Source organism: Rana temporaria, chromosome 7 (genome assembly GCF_905171775.1).
Source record: "Rana temporaria chromosome 7, aRanTem1.1, whole genome shotgun sequence".
Taxonomy (NCBI): Eukaryota; Metazoa; Chordata; class Amphibia; order Anura; family Ranidae; genus Rana; species Rana temporaria.
In genome coordinates, this window is record NC_053495.1 from 101,586,598 (window position 1) to 101,604,442 (window position 17,845).

Consider the following 17,845-nt stretch of genomic DNA (forward strand, 5'->3'; position numbering starts at 1 on the left):
ATTTCACAGCAGGGCCCGTTCCTGCACCCACCAAGAGTAACTCTGAGGCTTTACAGTGTTGTGACACCACCACTGCCTAAGGCCCAATTTTCTTGCCCCTGTTTAACAGGGGCATGCAATTACAATTCTTGATATAATATTTCACAGCAGAGCCTGTTCCTGCGCCCACCAAGAGTAACTGTGAGGGCTTACAGTGTTCTGGTACCACCAGCACCCAATTTTCTGCAGAGTATATAGGGCAGGCCATATCGTATATACATGCGGTCCCCTACTTTCAAACATCTGACTTACAAACGACTCCAAACGGAGGGAGACAACAGGAAGTTAGAGGAAATCTACCCCTAGGAAGGGAAATTCTCTCCTGTAAGAGTTAATATGGGAAAAAAAGTGTCTCCACTGATGCTTTCTCGGCAATCCATGTTTCCCTAAAAAACCCAAATGTTCTAAATCCAACTGTCAATGGGACAGAAAGTGAGGTGAAATCTTCTGAACAGGGGCACAGACAGCAAACAAATGTTACGGGGGCGATAACCCTTCCCTATGTTATCCAAAAAGTTTTAAACTAGATGTTTTGCCTGGAGCCAAAATGGAACAGGAACAGGTACAAAATGTACCTGTTGCAAATTACAAACAGATTCAACTTAAAGCGGAGCTCCACCCTGTTTTTCAACATTAGCTCATTCACTTCAATACAGCTCCCTTACATATATTTGGCATGTTTTTTTTTTGTATTTTAAAAACTCACTGTGCTATTGTTGTGAGTTTATTGTCATCAATCCCAGGAGGCTGGGCTGAAGTATCGCAGAAAAACATCTCATGACGCCCCCCACGTCATGCTTCGCTCTATCTCCGCCTCTGCCCACCCCCTCGAGCTTCATAGATAGCACGGGGCCCGCCCCCCACATCATGCTCCGCTCTATCTCCGCCTCTGCCCGCCCCCTCGAGCTCCATAGATAGAATGCACACATTCGAGGTGTGCTAGTGGGGTGGGCGGGGCTGTGAAGACGTTTACCATCTCTCCGCCTCCGGGAGGGCGGACAGAGGCGGAGAGATGGTAAACGTCTTTACAGCCCCGCCCACCCCGAATGTGTGCATTCTATCTATGGAGCTCGAGGGGGCGGGCAGAGGCGGAGATAGAGCGGAGCATGACGTGGGGGGCGGGCCCCCGTGCTATCTATGCAGCTCGAGGGCAAATTGTTCTGCATCCACTGTGCCTGTCACATGCAGCCACTGTGCCATCAAACACATCTACTGTGCCTGTCACATGCAGCCACTGTGCCCGTCAAACACAGCCATGGTGCCCGTCAAACGCAAACACTGTGCCCGTCAAACGCAAACACTGTGCCCGTCAAACGCAAACACTGTGCCCATCAAACGCAGCCACTGTGCCAAACGCTGCTTCACTATACCCAGCAAACGCAGCCACAGTGCCCATCAAACACAGTCATCTGCCAGTGCAGCCATCTGCCAGTGCCAACCAGTGACACCAGCCAGTGCCAACCAGTACCACCTGCCATTCAATGCGATGGGCTGAGGCCGATGCGGTGTGCTGTGCCGATGCGGTGTGCTGTGCCGGGGCTGATGCGGTGTGCTGTGCCGGGGCCGATGCGGTGTGCTGTGCAGCGGCCGATGCGGTGTGCTGTGCCGGGGCCGATCCGGTGTGCTGTGCTGGGGGCCGATCCGGTGTGCTGTGCCGGGGCCGATCCGGTGTGCTGTGTCAGGGCAGATGCGGTTTGCGGGTGCTGATGCGGTGTGCTGGGGCCGATGCGGTGGGCTGGGGGCGATGCGGTGCGCGATGTTATGGTGGCAATGTGCTATGCTTGGGGAAGGAGGAAGCAGGAGGAAGTCAGCACAGCACAGGGATGGTGGGAACCCCTCATAATGAGCACAGCAGAAGTACAAACCCAGGAATTCAGCACAGAACAGGGATGGTGGAACCCTTCATGAGGGGTTCCCACCATCCCTGTGCTGTGCTGACTTCCTGGGACTGTACTTCTGCTGTGCTCATTATGAAGGGTTCCCACCATCCCTGTGCTGTGCTGACTTTATGGGGCTGTACCCCTGCTGTGCTCATTATGAGGGGTTCCCACCATCCCTATGCTGTGCTCATTATGAAGGGTTCCCACCATCCCTGTGCTGAGTTCCTGGGTTTGTACTTATGCTGTGCTCATTATGAGGGGTTCCCACCATCCCTGTGCTGTGCTCATTATGAGGGGTTCCCACCATCCCTGTGCTGTGCTGACTTCCTGGGGCTGTACTTCTGCTGTGCTCATTATGAAGGGTTCCCACCATCCCTGTGCTGTGCTGACTTTATGGGGCTGTACCCCTGCTGTGCTCATTATGAGGGGTTCCCACCATCCCTGTGCTGTGCTCATTATGAAGGGTTCCCACCATCCCTGTGCTGTGCTGAGTTCCTGGGTTTGTACTTATGCTGTGCTCATTATGAGTGGTTCCCACCATCCCTGTGTGGTGCTCATTATGAGGGGTTCCCACCATCCCTGTGCTGACTTCCTGGGGCTGTCCCCCTGCTGTGCTCATTATGAGGGTTTTCCACCATTCCTACATCCCCAGGAAGTCAGCACAGGGATGGTGGGAACCCCTCATAATGAGCACAGCAGGTGTACAGCCCCAGGAATTCAGCACAGCACAGGGATGGTGGGAACCCCTCATAATGAGCACAGCACAGGGATGGTGGGAACCCCTCATGAGCACAGCAGGAGTACAGCCCCAGGAACTCAGCACAGGGATGGTGGAAACCCCTCATAATGAGCACAGCAGAAGTACAAACCCAGGAAGTCAGCACAGCACAGGGATGGTGGGAACCCTTCATAATGAGCACAGCACAGGGATGGTGGGAACCCTTCATAATGAGCACAGCAGAAGTACAAACCCAGGAATTCAGAACAGCACAGACGGCGGAGGAGCCACGAGGTAACATGCCACCCAAAACAAACCAGCAGATCCTTCAGGGGTAGTGCTACACCTGATTGGCCAAAGCATCCTTTGATGCCTAGCTCTTAGAAGGAACAGAGAGGAGACAGGGCAGAGGAAGCCGCGGAAAACTGAGCCGCTGCCTGCACCCGGGAGAGGACACCACAGCCTTAGATAGGGTAGATGTCTGACCCGTTGGGGAGGTGTTTGTTTGCTGCCCCCAAACAAAAAACCCACCTGCCGCCACTGTGTAGCAGTATACATTTTGGTCATAATTTATGAAGAAAAATTACTTATTTGCGGAATTTTATAACAGAAATTAGGAAAAACATTTTTTTTTTCAAAATTCTGTCTTTTTTCATTTGTAGCACAAAAAAAAAAACCCCAGTGGTGATTAAATACCACCAAAAGAAGCCTCTATTTGTGTAGAAAAAAAATGATAAAAATGTAATTTGGATACAGCGCTGCATGACTGAGTAATTGTCATTCAAAGTGCGACAGAACTGAAAGTTGAAAATTGGCCTGGGTGGAAAGGGGGTAAAAGTGCCTGGTATTGAAGTGGTTAATTCAGTGCAGAACGTTTATGAAAGGGACTGGTTTTGATTGATGATAAAAGTGTGCCTACAATTTATTTATGTGTGTACCGTTATTTATGTAGTTTAGGGAAGGTTTTCTATGAGGCACAAATGAGGAGGAAAGTGAGACAAAAGGCTGCAGATCTAGGAGTGGAATCCCAACTCACTCACCACGTGTCCCTAGATCACAGTTACTTGCTGCACCAATTGGAAGTACAAACTTTATAACATCAATGTTCAAAATCAGCTTCCAGACACAAAAACGTTCTAGCAAAGAGAAGTGCAGTCAGATCCGCTCAGAAATCATTCTTTATTTTACACAAAAGAGCAGCCGGAACCTGATACGGAATGTTTGTTACCCGCGGAAGGTTTTCCTGGGTGCACTCCTCATATTCCGGTTGTCATGGACACGGAACGAGTCGGCCTCTCTGCTGAATGGAACATCGGTGTTCGGGAGGGGGCGGAGCCCTGGATACTGGAACACCCGCGGGTGAGGAAATGGGCGTGGCGGGTGCCGTGTGGGGGTGATAGGACGTGTCGTTAGGAGTAGAGCACGTGGTGTGGGAGTGTCTGACGGGTACAGTGCTAATGCTGGGCTCGCTTATTACTCTAATGCTACTATAAGGCGATGATTACATGGATGACCACCAAGCTGTGTATAAGGGCGGACCTCTCCTAAATAATCCTTTGTGCTCCGCCCACCACGATTCCTATTCGGTGTAATACAATGAGGGAAGGACTCATGTGATGTGAGGGGAGTTCTAAGGATTGCAGACTCTCTATCTATCATGTTTGTTGTTGGCATTTTTAACCACATCACTACCAGAGCCTTTTCCTTCCATTGTTAACATACCTCCTAAGCAGGGGTCAAGTCCTGGGGAAAAAAGTGTGGGAACTCCCACCCAAGATCCACTCCCCCACCAAAAAAAAAAGATACGCTCATATGCATAATTACTAAACCGCATGTTTTTTTTTTTGATCCACTGTACCATAGTAATCCTCAGTGGCGGCTGGTGACATTTTAGGATGGGGGGGCGTAAGACCACGCCCCTCCACATTTTGCCCCTCCCACTTCTCATAAGCCACACCCCCTATATAATACACCCACTCCGTCCCCTGTATTCCACTTGCTTCCACTCATAGTGTCAGGAGTATACAGCTCAGCATCACAGCACAGAGTATATAGCCCCAGCATCACAAATCATGGTATATAGCGCAGGCTTACAGATTGGCGCAAACAAACTAAAAAATTACACTGTTAGTTATGAAGGACTCTAAATGGGCATGAGATTATCAGAGACTGCGGACATATTGCACGAGATTATCAGAGACTGCGGACATACTGCACGAGATTATCAGAGACTGCGGACATACTGCACGAGATTATCAGAGACTGCGGACATACTGCACAAGATGACCAGAGACTGCGCACATACTGCACAAGATGACCAGAGACTGCGCACATACTGCACAAGATGACCAGAGACTGCGCACATACTGCACAAGATGACCAGAGACTGCGCACATACTGCACAAGATTACCAGAGACTGCGCACATACTGCACAAGATGACCAGAGACTGCGCACATACTGCACAAGATTACCAGAGACTGCGCACATACTGCACGAGATTATCAGAGACTGCGGACATACTGCACGAGATTATCAGAGACTGCGGACATACTGCGGACATACTGCACAAGATGACCAGAGACTGCGCACATACTGCACAAGATTACCAGAGACTGCGGACATACTGCATTACTTGTCCTGCGACTTGGGAATTCAACGTTGCATGACAAGTCGTACCCCATGATTTCCAATGAGAACCGTTCATATCTGTGCGACTTCAAAGTAGTCCCTGCATTACTTTGGTCAGACTTTGATGCAACTTGAGCTCCATAGACCTCCAGAATACACAGGCATTGCTTTAAGTCGCATCAAACTTTCAGACTGTGTTAGCCTGAAAGTCGCAAGATTCTGCCACAATTTTTTGCTGCGATTTTGCAGCGACTTGAAGCAATGCCTATGTATTCTGGAGGTCTATGGACCTCAAGTCACATCAAAGTGGGACAAAAGTAATGCAGGGACTACTTCGAAGTCGCTGTGACTTGAGTCCAAATAAAAAAATGAATAAGCGGGGGGGGGGTCTTTGTGCTTGGTTGGGTGCTGTCACGGCTGCTATTTCCACCAGTTAAATTAAATAAAAACAATGTTAAATCCTTTTTTTTTTTTTTTTAACAAGCCTGGTTTGGGTGGTGCCGTTACTGCTGCTCTTTCCACCTATTGACAGGTAGGGGGTATTTTTGCCCAAAGTTTTTTTTTTTTATAAGTCGGGTGCAGGAAGGGGTCCGTTTGCCGGCTCTTACATACATGCCCGCTATCTGACATACTTTAATTAGGCAGGGAGAGGGTTCATACCTGTTACTGCAGGCATGCTGGCAGACAGCATAGCTCAGCTTCGAGGCGCACTCAGCTCCTGAGTCCCGACGTCCCTTCCGGTTCTTCCTGAGACGTCGGGACTAGCACAGAGAGTGTGCACCCGAGCCATAACAAGACAGTCCATCGCGCCGGAAGCAAGTGGCGCGATGGAGAACGCCACAAAGGCATTTTTTTTCTGCCAATGTAGCGCCTCGTCTTCAATCCCGTGATTGCACAGACGTGGCGCTACCCACGCAGCACTGTGTCCAGCGCCCGGCGCTCGGACACAGTGCACCTAAGTACCTTTTTTGGATTTTTTTTTTCCTTAAAGGGACATGTTTAAATAAACATTTATTTTTAATTTTTTTTTTTTACTGATTGGGGGAGGGGGGGCGGCGCCCGGGCGCCCTCTATGGACGGGCCGCCACTGGTAATCCTTTATGTTACTGGCCACTTTCTGTATATGGATTCATCAGGTATTCTGTCACTTCCTCGATACCGCAATGTCTACAGGAAGCGGCCAGTAACATAAAGGATTACTAAGGTTTGCCTGCCCCTGACAGTAACACGAGCTGGGCATCGCCGCTTAGTGAAGAATTGGCTCGGGCGGCTCGGCTGCTCTAGTCCTGCAAAGGGAACTGCATTCCTGCTGTGAAAAAAGTGCAGGAACTCCATTCCTACGCGTTCCCGAAGGACTTGAGCCCTGCTCCTAAGTTTTACTAGAGAAGGGAATGAGGGACACCTATTAGCAAAAGTATGTAGGCATAGGACACGCCCACTGCCACACCTTCTTAACCTTTTTACGGCCGTGCTATAGCCGATTGACGGCTACAGCATGGTCACAGAATGCAATGAGGGCAGGGCATCTATTGACATCCTCCCATGATCATGCTTCTCGCACACCCCCTGGCATCCGGAGACATTGGTGACCGCTGTGTCCCATCACAGATCGCGGAAAAGCGCCAATCACAGCAGCTATTTACCATGTGACCAGCTGTGTCCAATCACAGTGTAAACAGGGTTTGCCTGTGCTCTGTCGAGAAGTGCCCCCCCCCCCCATCGAATAGTGCCAGTGACAAACGGCGCGTGCGCCTTACGTCATAGCACAACAGCTGATTTGCCGATCAGCTGGGCTGACGTAACCATGGCACAACGCACATCAGTGTAGTGTAGTATGGTGGTCAGTGTAGTGTAGTATGGTGGTCAGTGTAGTGTAGTATGTTGGTTAGTGTAGTATGGATGGTGGTCAGTGAAGTGGTTAGTGTAGTATGGTGGTCAGTGTAGTATGTTGGTTAGTGAAGTTGTTAGTGTAGTATGGTGGTCAGTGTAGTGTAGTATGGTGGTCAGTTTAGTGGACAGTATAATACAGTGGTCAGTGTAGTATGGTGATCAGTGTAGTGGTCAGTGTAGTATGGTGATCAGTGTAGTGGTCAGTGTAGTATGGTGATCAGTGTAGTGGACAGTATAGTACGGTGGTCAGTGTTGTGTAGTATGGTGATCAGTGTAGTGGACAGTATAGTACGGTGGTCAGTGTTGTGTAGTATGGTGATCAGTGTAGTGGACAGTATAGTACGGTGGTCAGTGTAGTGTAGTATGGTGATCAGTGTAGTGGACAGTATAGTACAGTGGTCAGTGTAGTATGGTGGACAGTATAGTGGTCAGCGTAGTTTAGTATAGTGGACAGTGTAGTGTGTAATGGTCAGTAAAGTAATCAGGTTGGTCAGGGACTCTGGGAGCAGGGCCGATCCGCCCTATAGGCTCACTATGCAAGCCGCTTAGGGCCCCCCAAATTACGTAAGGCCCCGCCTGGTGGGAAGTCATTTTCGGCCCCTCACCCCGCTTTTCAACTCGCTGGCTGCATGGGAGAAGAGGTAAGAAGTCATCACTTCCAGCTTCTCACTTTAATGCAGTGTTTCTCAATTCCAGTCCTCAGGCCCCCCCAACAGGTCAGGTTTTCAAGATTTCCCTCAGATGAAAAGGCTGTGGTGATTACTAAGGCAGTGAAACTGATCAAATCACCTGTGCAAAATAATGGAAATCCTGAAAACCTGACCTGTTGGGGGGGGGGGGGCTGAGGACTGGAATTGAGAAACACTGCTTTAATGTAAGATGTCATTTCTGACAGCAGAACACTCCCTCCCCCGCTAATTTCTTGCCTTGCCCCGGGTGCTGACAACCTACGCTACGCCACTGCACTGATGTGCTGTGGTTTACCTACACCGCGGGTGCAACGCTGGGTACCTTTGGCTTTCCTGCACTTTGCAATAGACTTCTGTTATATTCTGTAGTTTTTGTGCACTTTCAGAAAGCTGGTAATAACAGAAGTCTATGACTCAGTGAAGGTAATCGGCATGTATACTGCTCCGCACCCGAGGATCAGTTTGAAAGCAGCCCAGTAACCACTGCAGAACAGATATGCCCATATATACACTGTGATTTTATTAATAAAACTGACCTTTAATAACAGTAGTCTATTCCATCCCAGAGCAGGAGGTCGTTGGCCACTAGTTGGGCACCCCTGGTTTAAGAGATATTTACTGTAGATGCAGCCAGCAACGTCACTGGCACGTGCGTTCTGAAAGAACGGCCACCCGGGCTTCTCCTTCAGAGTCCTGTGTTGTAAACGGCGGCTCTCGTGCACATGCATGAGATTGACGTCATCGCAGCTCCAGCCGCTCACACAGCCAGAGCCATGAACCCGGAAAAGGAAGACCGGTAAAGATGGAAACACCTTCAGCAGTGACAACTAGCCGCTGCAAGGCTTCATTCTAAGGAAAGTTTCACATAATGTGCTAGTATGCAATGCTTACTAGCACATAATGGCATTGCCTTGCAGGTTGCGAAAAAATAAAATAAAAATGTGATTTACTACTGCTTTAAATACCACCAAAAGAAGTCTCAATCTGTCTCAAAAAAATGATAAATATTTTGTTTGGGTACAGTGTTGCATTACAGCTTTGTTGTCATTCAAAGTGCGACAGCAGTGCATTTTATAAACAGCTATATAGATTACAACGGAATGAGGGACACTCTGACATTTGCATTGATACCTTACATGTGTTTACATACGTACGTGGGACCAACTGTACGTGCACTTTTGTATTAGCACGTGAGCACAGGGAGGTAGGGCACGTAAACCACCTGCCAACCAGCCACATCATTGTACTGCGGCAGGTCGGCTCGTTCCTGCGAATTGCTGTCATTGTACGTTGGCTCAGGAACTCTATTTTGTTGGCGCGTGCCCACTGGCCAGCAGGGAAGCCAATCAGCGGGTGGGCCGAACTCTATGTCCACCAGCCACCCATGATCGTTACCCGCAGTGACAGAAAGATAGTTTACCGCTCAGAGATCCCAGAGAACTGCAAGGTGGAATCCAAACCCTTGGGTGCAGGCACTGCAATAGTATGCAAAAATATATATGGAAGAACCGGGACGGCCGCACTCCAAAAATAAAAATTTGTTCCTTTTTAATAAAAACTGGTCACAACATGGAAATATCACAGCAAAAAATCAGGAAAAGAGCTAACGTGTTTCACACTCTCGTGTAGTGCTTATTCATAGTGGGGCTGCATTTATATACAAAAGTGGGGCTGCATTTATATACAAAAGTGGGGCTGCATTTATATACAAAAGTGGGGCTGCATTCATATACAAAAGTGGGGCTGCATTTATATACAAAAGTGGGGCTGCATTCATATACAAAAGTGAGACTGCATTCATAGACAAAAGTGGGACTGCATTCATAGACAAAGTGGGACTGCATTCATAGACAAAGTGGGACTGCATTCATAGACAAAGTGGGACTGCATTCATAGACAAAAGTGGGACTGCATTCATAGACAAAAGTGGGACTGCATTCATAGACAAAAGTGGGACTGCATTCATAGACAAAAGTGGGACTGCATTCATAGACAAAGTGGGACTGCATTCATAGACAAAGTGGGACTGCATTCATAGACAAAAGTGGGACTGCATTCATAGACAAAAGTGGGACTGCATTCATAGACAAAAGTGGGACTGCATTCATAGACAAAAGTGGGGCTGCATTCATAGACAAAAGTGGGGCTGCATTCATAGACAAAAGTGGGGCTGCATTCATAGACAAAAGTGGGGCTGCATTCATATACAAAAGTGGGGCTGCATTCATAGACAAAAGTGGGGCTGCATTCATAGACAAAAGTGGGGCTGCATTCATATACAAAAGTGGGGCTGCATTCATATACAAAAGTGGGGCTGCATTCATATACAAAAGTGGGACTGCATTAATATACAAAAGTGGGGCTGCATTCATATGTACAGTGAGGCTGCAATGATGGGCACTGATGAGGCTGCATTGATCTCTTGTACCATGTCTTCAGTCTCTGACCATCTCTTGTACAATGTCTCCAGTCTCTGACCATCCCTTGTACAATGACTATCCCTTGTACCATGTCTGCAGTCTCTGACCATCTCTTGTACCATGTCTGCAGTCTCTGACCATGTCTTGTACCATGTCTGCAGTCTCTGACTATCCCTTGTACCATGTCTGCAGTCTCTGACCATCTCTTGTACCATGTCTGCAGTCTCTGACCATCTCTTGTACCATGTCTACAGTCTCTGACCATCTCTTGTACCCTGTCTGCAGTCTCTGACCATCTCCTGTATCATGTGTGCAGTCTCAGACCATCTCTTGTACCACGTCTGCAGTCTCTGACCATCTCCTGTACCATGTCTGCAGTCCCTGACAATCGTCTGCAAACTATGGGATAGATTTATGGCATTTATATTTAAATATTTTTTACTAGTAATGGCGGCGATCATTGATTTTTTAGCGGTACTGCAACATTGCAGCGGACACACCAGACACCTAATTGAGTTCTGTAAGCAACACCTTATTTTCTGGCAGTGCCCCTCCCGAGACTAGACTCTGGATCCACCCTTGTGCGTGGGTCACTTTTACAAAAAAGAGAATTACCTCCTCTAAAAAAATGGTACAAGGCCATACATACACATACACACACACACACACACACACACACACACACACACTGGGTAAAATTATTGAAAACATCACCACTTTTCTAGGTAAATATATAGGCCCCTTTCACACTGCCGGACCGTTCAGGTCCTCCTGTCAGTTTTTTCTGCGGACCTGAACGGCCGCTCCATGCTTGTCTATGGAGCGTCGGATGTCAGCGGTGACATGTCCACTGACATCCGATCCTGGTGGATGGTCGCCATCCATCCTGGTGGATCGGGTGAGATCTGATGAAAATGGACATGCTGTCCATTTTAGTCCGATCTCTCCATAGTAAGCAGCGGCACTCAACAAGCCCCTCCCCCCTCACTGAACAGAGAAGGACCTGTCATCCGCCGGCTCAGTGTAGATCAACAGAGAGATCTCCCGCTGAGCTGGCGGATCTGCCCCGTATGAAAGGGGCCTTAAAGTGCTATTGACATGAAATGTATACCACATGTCAGTAATAACCCATGCAATCCATACATCAATGAAACCAAAACAAATAAGTTCAGATATTAAGTTATCTGTAATAAAATGGAATGACACAGGAGAAAAGGTATTAAAGTGGTAGTATACTCTGTACTACCACTTTCACCTACAGGTAAGCCTATAATAAGGCTTACCTGTAAGTATAAAAAATTTCTCCTAAACCTGTACGGTTCAGGAGATATTCCCCTCGCAATGCGCCGCTGACTGCAGCGGCGCATGCGCAGCGGGGATCTTCGGTTAAAGGACCGGCAGCCACCGGACCTTGCCGGACAGAAGTCTCCTACGTGTGACGTCATCGCCGCTCCAGCCAATCACAGCGCTGGAGCGGCGATACCCGGAAGACACGCCGAGGCAAGATGACATCTCCCTCGGCGTGGACCAGGTAAGTTCCCCTAACCTCGTTTCAAGGTAAGTATTTCATAATGAGCTAGTATGCGGTGCATACTAGCTCATTATGGCTTTTGCTTTTCAGGGATGTAAAAAAAAAAAAAAAAACAGCGGCTTTACTACCGCTTTAAACGCGCTAACTGAAATGTATTTAATACTTGGTACAAAATCCTTTGTTGGTAATGACAGCTTCAAGACACCTCCAGGTGGACTCTATTTACTAATAAGGTGACTTCTGAAGGCAATTGGTTCCACTAGATTTTAGTTAGGGGTGTCAGAGTAAGGGCCCTTTCACACCAGCGGACAAACAGTCCGCTTTTCATAAGTCCGTTTACGGACTTACAATGGTTCCCTATGGGATCACGGCCGTTAGCGGATGGAGCATCCGGTAACGTCCGTAATCACCCGCCTCCGTCAGGATCCGGTTTTTCAGCCGACAGCTCAGCGGGGATTAACGGAGGAATCCCCGCTGAGCCAAACGGGCTAACAGAGCGGATCAATACAGTTACGCTCCCTGTGAAAGAGCCCTAAAGGGGTATGATGGTGTCACCTGTATAGTATTTAGGAGCAGAGTCTTTATAATCTGTGTGATCAGGACAGGATCTTTAACAAGCAAAGTGCCTCCACTCAATTGGGGCTTGTGAATAGCAAGTGAAATCCAAATTGAGAAATATATCTTCACATAGACAGTAATCCACACAGCATTGTATTTGAAAGCCCATGTATTGAAGAAATAACATTCAGTGAACCATCCAACATAAAGTATTTTCCAAACAAGAACATGAAATCATTAACAGTCTCTATGTATGTCTCATTGAGGTGAAACTGCAGCACTTACACAGTCTGTGTTCTCTTAGCAGGAATTCACTGTTCTGTCTCTCCATCCACTTACCCACAAAACCCCTTGCTATCCTCTGCTCTTCTTGATGACCTCATCCTTGGTGAGAGAGAGAGAGAGAGCATAGCAACCATATTGGATGCCCCCGCCCCCCGCCAGTACACTTTGGTCAGCCATTGGCTGAAAGTGCTGATCGGAAGTCGGTCGGCAGACCTGTTGGAACCGGCTGAAGTACACACGGGCCGAATGTCACCTCATGTGTACTAGGCTTTAGTTTACTGTAATGGAAATTTTGATTGGTGTCTTTTTTTTCTCTACAATGTTAATAAGATAAGCAAGTTCTACGTAGCACCAGATTAAAACTGATTTCCCAAACTACTTTGACATTTCAGTATATATAGAACAGAAGCCGATAATAATCATCAATAAATCTGCAGTAGTTTTTCTCAGCTGAACAGGATCTCCTTTTATGTTTTCTTTTGAATTCTCTTTCACAGTTCAAGGAGATGATATCATTGGATGTAGCTGACAGTTCTCAAGTATATTCTGCATTTCTAGTATACATCGATCTTATAGAAGGTAAGTAAAAGCATATTCCTACCTTTTTGAACTAGAAATACATTTCAAAATGTCAGATGTAAAGAAATAGTAAAATAACTAAATAGTAATTGTCACCATTACTGATTTCTGTCTTCACCAGTGAAGTTATATTCTGGGACCTGTAGTTCATCTACCTTCTGGATTGCGTTCTTATCGTTGTACTTTATTATACTCTGGGACTTGTTGTTCATCAACTTTCTGGACTGTAATTTTATTAAAATAACTGTACATAGATTTTCAGATTTCTGTCAGTTTCTCTAAATTCATATCTGTTAGCTTTCCTACTTTACCTGCCTCCTCTCCAGTGATGCAATGGTGGCAATCTCCATCATCTCATTGTCTTCTTCCAGATTCAAGATCTTTGGCCAGGTTTGTATGATATCACTCCGGCGCACATGCAAGGGAGTTAAACTTCACTTTCTTAATCAACATTGATTATTTTTAACCCTCATGCTGCTAGCATTAGTAAATACATAAGAAAGTATATTTTATATATACATTTTTTACATTTCGTTAGTTACTTCCTAGTTTCTTGACTGTGCAAATGTCATACATCCCAGAAGTCTTCAGAAGGGAAGGAGGGGTTTTCTCAGCTAAGCACACTAGCTGAGCTAAGGGCAGATGGATTCCAGGAAGAAAATGCTAGATGAATCCCCTGCCCTTACTCAAGATGGCCATGCTAGATGAATCCTCTGCCCTTACTCAAGATGGCCAAGGCCAGAAATGCTAGGGGGTTGTTTTTCAACGTTTTTTTTTTTTTTAATGTTACTGTCACCAGTGCAGTACCGCATCATCATATAATGGGTGTGGCGGTGATCAGGGACACTGACTGGTGATAGTATGGAAATAAAAAAATTTTTTTTTTCAGTTTTATTTTTATTATATAATTTTATTTACCATTTATTCTTATTTTTATTTATTTTTTAACCAGAGTAATATAATTGTAGCATTACTCCCATTGGAGCTGCTGGATTTTTGGGCGGCATGTTACCTCGTGGCTCCTCCGAAATTCCTAGGGGTGAATGATGCGTATTGAATGTAGTAGAAGTAAAGGAATGTCCAGACAGGTGCTCTTTGCTGTGCTCTTTATTACTCAGCCAGGTAAAAACTGTAAACTTGTGGTGAGGAAAGTAAAGCTGAAGAAGATGGGAGTATAGCAGATTCAGGTTTAATGATGGGAAAACAGTTCTGCTCCCAAACGTAGCACTTCTCTTCACCACTTCCGCCGGAGTGGGTTTAGTGTACCCGGACAGGCCTCTCTCACTGACCTGGCAGTCGGAGTATCACTCGGACAATTATAGGAATAAGTCTCTGCAACAGACCCTCCTTGGTGAACTTGAACTTAGTAGAAAGTCTCTGCCACAGACCCCTGTCAATGAGCCTCAGAAGATACCTCTGCCCCAGGTCCCCTACAGGTTGGATTATTGGAGATATACCTCCTTACTTGAGTTACGTCTGGATCTCCTTCAACTTGTCGCCCAGGTACCAACCGACAGGTGATGAATCCCTCGGTGTCCGGCTACCTCGATCCCCGGTGGTTTGTCCAGGCCCTTTTTGAACTGCCAGCCTCTCAATAGCGCTCCTCAGACTGACTCCCCACCGAACAGCAGTACAGCTTGGGATCTTCAGATTGGGAACCCCGTTACTCACTGGGTCCCCACCACTGTTCAGATGCTCCGGGTCAGCATGGCCCCGGGAACCAGGAACACTGCGTGGCATGCACGCCCCGGCCAGTTAGGCCATAACGCCGGGGCGCTGCGATGTGACCACCCTGAAGGTAGGTTCCACACTGGACGAAGAAGACCCAGAACCAATGGTGTCTGCCCCATAAATACCCCTCCCAGCATGCACAGCGAGGACAAACCCTCGTGATTGGCTGTTGGGAAGAGCACCCAAACCTTGACTCCACTGCTACCACCTGCAGAATGGACTCATAGCACAGCCAATGAGACCGCATTTTGCTACTAACAATCTGGATCAGAGTTTAACTACACTCTGATCTGCCCTTAAATTTCACTAGCACCAGTACTGTAAGGTAAATAGGCGCTACACAATGTTTCCACAGTTACATTGTACTAATCTGGGAAAGTGATCAGTATCTTTTAATTAATTTTTTTACACGTTATGTTTGCTTATAGTAATGAATTGCATTGCTTAGTACAAGTATTATACTGGCACAGATGGGCATTGTTTAGCCCAGTCTGTACCATGTGATCACTGTGACCAATCACAGCTAGCAACATTAATTTCCACAATGGATGGCTTAAAGGGAAGCCACATATTGTTTACAACTGTCATGTGACCTGCCGTGATTGGTTACAGCTGTTACATGGTACCAGCAGGGGGCTGTTACAGCGATTAGTAATCGGCTGTGTCCGATGGACGCAACCAGTGATAGATCAGACCGCTGCATGACTCCATTCTGGGAGGACGTCATAAGACGTTTCCCCTCCCGATCGACCATAGGCTGAAAGAGAACTGGTTGATAAGCTTCAATTTCAGCTAAGAAAGGCACCTATGTCTATGAGGTTTAAGCTGTGCATGTGCTTTTGACATATGTTTGAGAATTCAGAATTCAATGACATCTGACCTCTTTGTGACCTGAATTACACTTGGCTGTATTGCCATAGACTTGTATGGGGAGGGAAGCAGTTCTGAAGCAAACAAAAGCCAGTCAACACAGGCGCCAATTGTCCTATGTCTATCAGTTGGTGCTCTTTCTATACAGGTTTATGTAACAGTGCTCATAAGATTAGGAGACAACAGGGAGGCACATTGTTGTCAGAAGTTTTGCCATACCTTGATTGTACACTGCATATCATTTGGCAAACATAAAATGAAGTCCATCTCAGACAACAATCTGTTTGTATAGTTTATAGAAAAGCTAGTTATTATTATACCAAATGTTTTTTTTTAAACAGTAAATCCCCCAAAGGAAAGGTTCTAATCCTGTCACTGTTAAAGTGAGCCTATCCATTCTCTGAGAATGTGAACACAACTCACTCTTTCAGCAGTTTCAGATTCCGTCCTTCTTTTCCCGAATCATATGGCCTAAGTGCACTGAACCGCTGTTACTAGACGTTGATGTATGCGAGAAAGGCACAGCAGAATAAACATATAGACATATTCATTAATGTTAAGACAGGGTTACCTCATTCATCTACAGAATGCTGAATGGAAAGAAAAATGAATAGAACATGTGCAGCATGAAACACTCAAGGGAAACAGGGAGTTGCTTGCAAAATAACAAATACTAGCAAATAAAGAATTCTAAATATACTCCACATGTCAATGCATTTTTAACTATACAGTTTATTGAAAGAAATAATATACCTTTATCCACTAAAGTAGAAGATTGGTGATCCAGAACCACAGAGAAATGTGTGATAGTGCAGCTCCAAGTTAGATGGCAAATCTGAGTAGACTGTAATGGAAGGAAGAGGAGATACCTTGGGACTGGAAACAAGATACGTGATGGAGATTCTCAAGGATAGAGGAAGGAACTGTTTGTATGTAAGATAATTCATATTGTTAGTAATAGGTTAATGGTCCATATATCTTTGGTTCTATTTTAGCCAGGGACTAATACAGAGAAATGTTGTGAAAGGAGACCAGGTTCTTTATTATTTTCTGATCTGTGAATCACTTGTGCTCTTCAGAGTTTCAGTCAAAAGATACTTTGACTCAAGGCCAAAAATCAGACATATCAGACATGCAGTTTCACAATATCAAATTGTACTTAAAGTGGAGGTCCGGCGGTACAAAAAATAAATAAAAGTCAGCAGCTACAAACACTGTAGCTGCTGACTTTTAATAAGCACACTTGCCTGTCCAGGTTGCCCACGATGTCGGCTGGTCGAGGAAGATCCGTCCCTCGGACCAGGTCCCGGTGCCGCCGACATCCTCACCTTACGGCTTCACTACCCATTTCCTACTGCGCATGCGCGATTCGCGTGGCTATTTGTGAATGGGAACACCGTCCTTTGTGTCCCAGAAGGCAGCCCGCTTCCATTTCCCAGGAGGCAACGGCGAGGAGAACACAGAACCTCACCGCAGAAGAGGCAGATTAGAACGATCTGCCTAGTAACAGCAATTTCTGGTAAGTATATTTATTTTAGTTTTAGTTTTTAGCCTATTAAGCTTTAGGCCTCATGCACACAGGGTGTTTGCCAAGCTCTCCTTAACGCCTTTCCTCCTGGCAGTAGCATTTTGTCAGAAAAAATGCTTGACGCATATAAATGTGTCTGTCTGGATACATTTAGATGTGTTTCGGTGCATCAAGCTCTTGGGTGTAATTATTTATTCTGGCCATTGAAATGCATTCTTGCTTAACCACTTACCCCCCGGACCATATTGCTGCCCAAAGACCAGAGTACTTTTTGCGATTCGGGACTGCGTCGCTTTAACAGACAATTGCGCGGTCGTGCGACGTGGCTCCCAAACAAAATTGGCGTCCTTTTTTTCCCACAAATAGAGCTTTCTTTTGGTGGTATTTGATCACCTCTGCGGTTTTTATTTTTTGCGCTATAAACAAAAATAGAACGACAATTTTGAAAAAAATGAATATTTTTTACTTTTTGCTGTAATAAATATCCCCCAAAAATA

The 17,845-nt window shown here is 46.4% G+C and overlaps 1 protein-coding gene across 1 annotated transcript in view; it reads left to right on the forward strand.

The window, feature by feature from the left end:
* The first annotated feature begins 3,860 nt into the window (after positions 1-3,860).
* The window catches only part of TSEN15 (tRNA splicing endonuclease subunit 15), a 52,856-nt gene continuing 38,871 nt past the window's right edge, over positions 3,861-17,845 (forward strand). Inside the window, exons 1-2 of the mRNA XM_040359798.1 lie at positions 3,861-3,996; positions 13,138-13,219. Coding sequence (XP_040215732.1) covers positions 3,910-3,996; positions 13,138-13,219 — 169 coding nt within the window. The 5' untranslated portion in view covers positions 3,861-3,909. The remainder of the gene's footprint in view (positions 3,997-13,137; positions 13,220-17,845) is intronic.